Source organism: Alligator sinensis, unplaced genomic scaffold (assembly GCF_000455745.1).
Source record: "Alligator sinensis unplaced genomic scaffold, ASM45574v1 scaffold144_2, whole genome shotgun sequence".
Lineage (NCBI taxonomy): Eukaryota > Metazoa > Chordata > Crocodylia > Alligatoridae > Alligator > Alligator sinensis.
Window position 1 is genome coordinate 4682838 of NW_005841872.1, and position 9443 is coordinate 4692280.

General features: G+C 41.4%; 1 protein-coding gene across 1 annotated transcript in view; it reads right to left on the reverse strand.

Moving 5' to 3' along the window:
* Positions 1-2126: 2126 nt before the first annotated feature.
* CNGA3 (cyclic nucleotide gated channel alpha 3) overlaps positions 2127-9443 on the reverse strand; it is a 42025-nt gene continuing 34708 nt past the window's right edge. Inside the window, exon 8 of the mRNA XM_006017072.3 lies at positions 2127-3640. Within this exon, the coding sequence (XP_006017134.1) occupies positions 2232-3640 (1409 nt within the window). The 3' untranslated portion in view covers positions 2127-2231. The remainder of the gene's footprint in view (positions 3641-9443) is intronic.

Sequence of the window (9443 nt, forward strand, 5' to 3'; positions counted from 1 at the left end):
GGGAGCCTGGTTTTCTCTGATTACAAAAAAATCCCCAATTTTCAGAATAAACAAGTAACCCAAAATCCAAACTTTTCCGTGATCAAAATGAAACACCCCTATATATAGATAATATATAGATATAGGTATCTATATCTCTATCTATATATAGATAGAGATATAGATAGCTAGATATATTCATAGATACATATATATATTCATAGATATCTATCTATCTATAAAACACACCACTATAGATATAGTGGTGTTTCATTTTGATAACCGAAAAATGTGGCTTTTGGGTTACTTTTTTAAATTCCAAAATTGGGAAAAAAAATTTTAATCAGACAAAAAAAGGATACTTGCTAATTAGTTGCCATTATCTGGGGCTCTGCAGCTTTAACTCTACTACCTAGCTCTACTCTCAGTAACCAGGCTTAGCCTGTTACCTGGGGAATCAAAAAACATACCCAATAGGAAAGACAAACACCCAAAAACAGGTAAGGTAATAAGGCTCAGAGCAGGCGAATAAGATTATGGCATAAGATGCTAGACAAGAGGTCACAGTGTGATGTGGCAGTAAAAATACTCAATATATTTTTTGCCCTGAATGTGATGCTGGTGATGATTGCATCTGGGGTGTTGTATTGGATTCAAGGCTAGCTATTGCCAGAAAACTACTGAGCATCTACAGCATGTGTTGAGAGCTAGTAAGACTATTTGAGACCTACAGGAGTTGACTTGTTGAGAAGTTAATAATATTCTTTTCTTGGTTTTGTCTAAGGAAAGCATAAGCAGAGACACGATAATAATCTTTGAATATTTGAAGGCGCTAAAAGAGGAATTGTGTGGGCTGGCACATGAGAGTAATGAGTAGTAATAATAAACTGAAACCAAGCCAATGGAAAATTAGGATGACTATCAGGAAAGACCTCCTTGCAGGGCCCTGGATCACTTTGCACTCCAGAATTCCCTGCAGGTGAGGATCTGAGAGAAAATAAAGCCTGTGAGGATCCCCTTCCAGAACATGCCCCAAATGATTTCATCGGGATGGCCCCAGGCAAAATAAACAAAAATATTTCTACCATCAGAACTAGCAGTGATCCTAAAGGCTGGCTAGCAGGTTAGGGGCCCATGCATGGAGGCCCTTGGGGTCTCTGCTCAGTTTTAATAGTCATATTGCTGGGATTCCCTCAACCAGTGGTGGCCCTCCCAGGTTCTTTTTCAGTAGGGGTATTTTCAGCATGGAAGGGACTGGAAAGAATTAATGCAGCCTCACAAACATAGCCAAACAGTGAAGCAGCTGCAGGACTGAGCTGAGAACCCATCAAACACCTATGGCTGTGTTATCGGACTTACCAATGTCCAGTGTAGTAGGAAATAGTTTGTCTGTACCATCTAAGTATGTGAACATTTCATACACAATGTAACAGGCTGTATATACCAGGTAGGTCTTTCCCATTATTAGAAATGTAGTTAACTCTGACAGGTTAAGTATAAGGCAGGGTGGATTTGCACGTTATAGACTAACCAAAGTTTGTTTGTGTGTATATACGTGTGTGTGTGTGTAAATATTGTCAATAATGTCTATATTAGGGTTGGCAAGCTGGATACTGTGAAAGCTCACAAAAGCTTGTGCGTGTGTGCTCTCTCTCTCTCCTTTACTTAGTCTATAAGGTGCAAATCTACCCTGCCTTCTACTTTCTTGTTGTTAGCCAAGTTTCTTAACATGGACAGAGTGCGTTGCTGTGAAAGAATATAGATTTTGGGTAGTCTGGACTCATTACATTTACATAGTAAGTTCCTACCATATGCTATTGGATGTGCAAACAGAAAAGTTAGGTACCAATACATGACTTTCTCCTCTTTTGGTCACATCCACTATGATTTTACATATAATTCCCACTTTACAGAAACTGTGTGGGAAGAGAGGAACAAAATTAAACGTTTCAAGACCTGCAGACAGCACAGTCAAGACAGTCTAAGTATGACTTGTAAGAAACCTGTGAGAAGTACAAAAGTATACCCAAGTGACAATACAAAGCCACCTTCTAAAAAACAATGGAAAAATAACAACTTTCTATTTACATTAAAATATAACTTTAGTTAAAAACTCTAAAAAAAAAAAAATATTTTGGTGTTCGTATAAAAATAATTGTGTGTGTTCTCACATGCACGCACACACAGTTATATATGTTTATGGCTTTTACGTGTTGCAATATTCTATATTAACAGAAGAAATACAAACAAACTTATTTATTTTGCTCCTCTTCTGACTTTGCGGCTTCCCCTTCTGCATCACATAAAGGACTAGTTCCATATTTCTTCACAGTGCTCTCTACTTCATTGAGTCTCTGTTTGACTTTCTGTTGGCTCGAGTTGTATTCTGCCAGGAGCCTAGCAAACCTCGTCTGTAGATTATCTAGAGCAGTTTCAAGTCTTTCCACCTTTTCTTCCAAATCTTTAGGGTCAGCTCCTGCTTTTGCTGCTTCCTCATCTATTAAATTGTCCTTCATCAGAATTTGCCGTCCTTTTTCTTCTAATGCCTTTTTGGCATCGGGATATTCAGTGAGGGCTTCCATCAGATCATCTTTAGACAAACAAAACAGATCTGAATAGCCAATGCTCCTGATGTTGGCTGTCCTCCTGTTACCAGATTTGCTACCTTTGATATTTAGGATGCTAATTTCTCCAAAGTAGCTACCATCACTTAGGACCACAAACTGTGTTACACCATCATCTGCCACTACAGCCAACTTCCCTTCTTTAATGATGTACATTTCTCTCCCAATGTCTCCCTTTTTGCAAATATAGTCTCCAGGACTAAAGACTGTGGGTCTCAGCTTCAGCACTAGCTCAACCAGAAGACCAGCTTCGCAATCTTGGAATATACGCACTTTCTTGAGTGTGTCCAAATGGACGTTGATGGCAATTTCAGCCTTCAGCTTGTCAGGCAGGTTTTTAAGAACCTCCTTCTCATCCACTGTTTTCTTGTTGGTCCAGAGGTAATCAAACCACTTAATCACTCTGGCCTCTAAATCCTTGCTCACTTTGCGAAAATGCATATACTGTTTTATGGAATCAATTTTGGCCTGGAACTCTGCCCTGGAAGCATTCATATTGGAAATCATAGAGCCTACATTACCAACAATGGTAGCAAAGATGAGCACACCCACCAAGAAGTCAATGACCACAAACAAAAATTCTTCATCCTTCACTGGAGGTGGGGTCTCTCCAATGGTTGTCAGTGTCAGTGTTGACCAATACAAACTGTAAATGTACTTTCTGGATAGACGGCCATACTCTGGATGGGATACATTGGGGTAGACCCAGGAGTCGGTTCCAAACCCAATCATCTTTGATATCGCAAAATATATACAGGCATTCCAGTGGATGATTATGAGAATGTATAAGACAAGATTTCCAATCCGAAATATATTTGGGTAATTTGTCCTGGTTTCTGTGCGGTCAAAAAACTCAAATAGCCTGGAAAACCTCAGCAGGCGGTTAAACCTCAGTTCAGGGTAATTCAAACCAAATTTGAAATAGGCCAGGTCTGTTGGTACAAGCGAGAGCATATCAAGTTTGAACTGTACAGTTGAGGTATACCGTTCTCTCAACTTCTTTTCATCCCGAACTAGTAAGCCTTGTTCAAGGAAGCCTTAAAAGATTAAAAAAAACCCTGTTAAAATAAGAGGATGGGCCACAAGTCAATAATCAGCAACACTATGCCATTTATATTTGAATAACTCTTATTTGCTGGCCAAAACTGAAAACAATATTGCCTTTAAAACTTATAGTGAAAACATGTGGAGATTGAATGCATTTTCCATAGACTCCTGTTGTGTTTCATGAAAGGTATTTTACAAGGTTTCTAATAAATAGTATTAGATCATACGGGCCTCAAGCAAGATTGGAGCCTTACTGTGCTAACTATTGCATTATACCATGTTGTTTTGATTATAAGTTCACTTTTCTTCCCCTCAAAACAACCCTAAAAAATGTACTCAGCTTGTACGCAGGGTCAACCTATAATCAGGTACTGGGTATTAGGACCGTGACTTTTGTACCTGAGGTATTTTTGTGCATGCAATAAAAATACCAAATTCTTAATTTAGTATTTTAATGCATCTAAACCTTTGGGATAAGCTTTGCTTATTTGATTCTCCTGCAGGATTATGTTAAAGACAAAGGCAGTTTAAGGACTTTATCTGTAATTATTGACTTAAAGTTTGAGGTTAAAGCTGTTTTTTCTTAAAACTGAACTTTAAAATAAAATTTGGATGGACTTCTTATCAGACCAAAATGGTAAAGACAGGCCTTTCTACAAAGAGCTTACAATACAAGGCCTTTGTCCTCCAAAGAGAGTCTAGGCAGTTGGCCCACTGCCTCCACGTGGACTGCCAATGCCAGCAGTGTTTTGAAGCATGGGGATGCTGATATATGAGACATGGAGGCTACTGGAGGTATGCTAAGTAGCACAGTCCAGCAGACTTGATTGAGTCCACTATGACGCACTTTAATTAAAGTGTGTCAGAGCAGCCACCCTGCACATCTACAGGCACCCATAGGTGTGTGCTGTCTAGAGATTCAGAGCCTTAATATTTTAAACTAAATTCTCAGAATAAACAGCATATAATGGAATGCAAGAAAAGTTGTGGTGAGATACAAAGGTGTTATTTTTCTTATCCATGGTATTTTCTGCTTGCACCTAATGTTAAACCAGCAGCAGTTATATTCTTTTGGTGGAAGATGATTTTCTTTGTTCATGTTTCAGGAAGACATTTAGAGTCCATCTGTCTCATATACATTGTTGCAGCAGCAGTTAGTTAGCCTGGGAAGGGAGAATATTCAGGGATGTCTTCAAATGGGTGGGATGCTGTGGATATCAACTAGCTTGCTGTTGCCTTGTTCAAAAATATAACTTGTTTGTTTGGTTGTTTGTTTAAAAACAGCCTAAGGGATTTTGCTAAAAATATTCTGCAAGGTGATTTCTGGGCAGACTTTGAGCATGCAAAATTGGCCCAAAATGAACAAAGGATTTAAATAATGGAAATGATTGAATTTGCTTCATTAAAGTTTATGCAAGGTGGACTTTGTGTTGGCAATTAGTATCACATTGATGATGGCTTTATATGAGCTTTTAAATAAAATGTTAATGAAAATTAACTAACTAAGGTTCCTATTTAGGGAAGGCAAAAGTTTAGAGCATGGGACTAGGACTCAGGAGACCTGAGTATTATTTTTGGTCCCATCACTAGTCTACTGGGTTGCCTTGTGCAATTTACTTCATTCCTCTCTGAGTACATCTACACATGCAATTAATGTGAAGTAATAAACTCCAAAGCAGTTTGAGATGGAGTAAACTACTCTCAGGTGCAGCATCTACACATGTGCCTGGGATAGCAACAATTTGAGCCAAGGCAGAAAAGACCTAGGCTGGCGGGGGAAATGGGGGTTCAGCCCCAGGCTCCAGGTGGTGTCGGCAAGTGGCAGAGGGGCTGGATGGGGCACGAAAGTGCTGAAAGTGCGAAGCCATGTGGCTAAGCAGCAAGCAGGAGTCTGGGCCCTGGCTGGCTGGGCTGGCCATGTGCAATTTATGCCCATGGTCAGTGTCCACACATGCATTTATTAATCACAGTAAATTACCCTGGTGTAAAATAGTACTGTCCCCAACAGTACCATCTTATGCCAGCATAAATTATTTTACTACAGTCTAATATCATCATACATGTAGACGGTGACACTTTACTCTGAAGTTAATTAGTCTACTCTGTAGTAAAGCACATGTATAGACATGGCCCCTGTCTCTTATATGAAGTGCTTTGAGATCTACTGCTGCAAAATGCTACCTAAGATCTAGCTAGGCTTATTATGGTAGCACTCTGTACAACCAGTGCCAAATAGACTACTGCAATGACTAGCGTAGTATTTTCTACCAGGAATAAACATTGGAAAAAAACTGAGCTTTCTTTGAAGAATGAGAGAGGTTGAAATGAGGCCCAGATTCCAAAAGGGAAAAACAATGTTCAAAACAGACTTTCCCCCTCTCTCCAGAGACATGTCACTGTTAAAAAATCGTATTGGTCCTTTGAGGTATCCAATAACATTTCCAATATACATCTTGATTTTGCATGAAAAAGCAGTTGCTAAAAATAAAAAGCCATAAGCACAGGAGTTAAAGCTTGCACTAGAGACCATCCTGTTAAAATAGATAATGCATGTTTTGAATTGTGTCTCTTCCTATTTGATTTTGGCCCTACAGCTCATTTATTTAATAGGTATATGTACGTGGCTAATACAAGATAGTTTTAATAATAATAATCAGAAGTAGAAGAATAGCCAATAGATAAGATTTTTGTTACTTTCCATGTGCCCTGAATGAAATACCCCACAATGGGACTATTGATTGTGTAAACACTAGTCATTTTAAAAACAGTTGTTACATCCTTTTCCTCCAAATACCCAACTACCCAACCAGACGTCATTATTTAGACATAATCAGTAAAATGACTTTTGAAAATAATCTTATTTTGATTGCCTTCTTGAAATGCCAGTATTTTGCAAATATACCAATACACATTTGAAAAGACTATGTAATGTTCCATTTTTTTATGGGTTTCTTCATTCTTGCTTCATCTTTGATCAAGACAGTTGGTAGTGATTGTTATTTATAGATGCTGATATTTCTCCATTCAAAAGACTTTAAGCAAGGAATTTTAAGTAATCTGCAATACTGTGAGCCTTTGGCCTATCTCAGGCTGTAAAATTAATGCAGCTGAATATTGGGAACTTTATTCACATGTGTACTGGGAAAGAAGGGGATCTGAAAAGCTGAGTCTACTCCAATATTAAAAGGAGTTCTGAGCAGTGCAGCTGCAGTGCTGTTTGTCACCTCTGAAAGTCCTAGATTAAAAAAATGTTTCAAGGGGAACAGCATGTAATCAATGTCATTAAAACTTGAGTGGTGCTTACTATGGAATTGCAAGAGGAATGCACATCCCTGTGTCTACCGCCTGGCCCCTGCAGGCAGAGAAACCTACTGCTAAGACAACACATTTTCTGTGTGGCAGTTCCTGAGACAGTGCATGTGACAATATCCTAATTGGACGTAATAGTCCTATGAGCCTAAAAAAAATTGCTTCAGTCTGGAATTGGTTGAAAAACTGAATTTTATCTCTGGAATCATTATTCTTTGGAAAAGATCTTCATCCTCAATTGGTATAAATACAAATTCTATTTTTGTTTCACTGAACTGAAATCCCACAGCATTCCTTCTGGAAACACTGAAGAATGGGACTTCCAAGACAAAATACCCTATTGAAGATGCCTAGTGGCAACTGAATGAAATTGAGATGACTCTTGTCAATGTCGCTGCCACCCACCACAAAATAGCAGAAAAGGAGGACTCCCAGAGTCCCTAGCTTCATTGCAGCCCTGCAGTGTGTACTGTCTTAGAGTGAGAGAGTTCATTTCTTCCTGGATTTATGGTTTCAGGGGAGCCCTGCCATGGAGAATGCACTAACATAGGAAACATGGGGCAGTGACTCTGGGAGTTGTGGGATTCCCAGCACCAGGGGACTCTCTATCACAGGGCTGTCTTTGAGTCACAACACCTAAAAGACTATTTCAGCACTTCCAGGCTCCAAGAGGCCTTAAATGCACCTCCAGGAGGCCTTAAATACACCTCCAGGAGGCCTTAAATGCCTCTACACTAATGCTTGTAGTATGGGGAACAAGCAGAAGGAACTTGCCCTCCTGCTAGCTAACACAAACCCGGACATAGTGGGGCTCACTGAAACTTGGTGGGACTCAACACATGACTGGGCAGTAAACAACAAAGGCTATAGGCTGTACAGGAGGGATAGAACAGGGAGGAAAGGTGAGGGTGTGGCGCTCTATGTCAAAGAGCAATACACATCCTCAACGAGCAGCACTGGGTCAGAGGAGAGGCAGACTGAAGTGCTCTGGGTCCAAATACAAGGGGGTTGGTGGGAAAGATTACTACAGGCCACCCAACCAGGGGGAAGAGCTGGACCAGGAATTCTCAGGTCAGCTCACGGAGGCAGTTAAGTCAAGGGACGTGGTCATTATGGGTGACCTAAATTATCCAGACAGCTGCTGGGAAGAGCAGTCGGCCAGGTCTGACTGCTCACATAGGTTCCTAGCCAAGTTACAGGACTTCCATCTAACCCAGGAGTTGCACAGTCCCACCAGAGGAAATGCCTTGTTGGACATGGTCCTGGCCATGGGCGACAGCCTGGTGAGTGGGTTCTCAACCACCTGGGCGATAGTGATCATCGCCTGCTGGAATTCACCATCCAGTGCAAGGTGTCAAAGGCCTGGAGCAAGCCAACAGCCCTAGACTTCAGGAGGGTGAATTTCATTGAGCTAAGGAAACTAGTTGGGGAGGCACTAGGGTCCCAGAGGGGAGGGGAGTTGGGAGTCCAGGAAGAGTGGTCATTCCTTAAGGAGATGATCCTCCAAGCCCAAAGGGTGACAATCCCAGTGCGGATCAAACAGGGCAAGAGTGCTCAAAAGCCCTCATAGCTCACAAAAAGCATCCAGGAACGTCTCAAAGCGAAAAAGGAGGCCCAATGGAAGGGAGGGGCCATAACCAAGGAGGACTATACCTCCATTGCTCAAGACTGTAGGGGGGCTGTTAGGAAGGCTAAGGCGGAGATGGAACTGGGACTAGTGACCCGGATCAAAGATAACAAGCAGTCCTTTTTTAAATACATAGGGGGTAAAAAGAAGGTACTGGGTAACATAGGGCTTCTGCAGGACATGCTAGGTTACACCAGATGACAAAGCTAACCTCTTTAACAATTTCTTTGCCTCCATTTTTTTTGAGCAGGGACTGGGGCATCTCGCCTACCAGGATCCCCAACGGACCCAGGGGAGGTGATACCAGGCCCAGGGTCAGTAAGGACCTAGTCAGGGAACTTCTGGTGGGACTAGATGTGTTCAAATCAGCAGGTCCTGATGATCTCCACCCCAGAGTGCTGAGAGAATTAGCAGAAGTCATTGCGGGACTCCTGGCACAGCTTTACGAGCAGTCATGGTGCTCTGGTGAGATGCCAGAGGACTGAAAAAGGGCCAATGTGGTCCCCATTTTCAAAAAAGAGAGGAAGGAGGACCCAGGAAACTACAGGCCCATTAGTCTTACCTCAGTCCTAGGGAAGCTCTTTGAGAATATTATCCAGGAGCACATCTGCAAGGGACCAGCAAGGGGGGATCATGTTTAGGGGCAATCAACATGGGTTCATTCAAGGCAGGTCCTATCAGACCAACCTGTTGGCCTTCTATGACCAGGTCATAAAATCCTTGGATGCAGGTGTCACGGTGGACATAGTCTTTCTGGACTTTAGGAAGGCCTTCGACGCTGTCTCTCACCCCATTCTCATTAAGAAATTAGGCGACTGTGGTGTCGATGCCTACACAGTCAGATGGGTCACAAATTG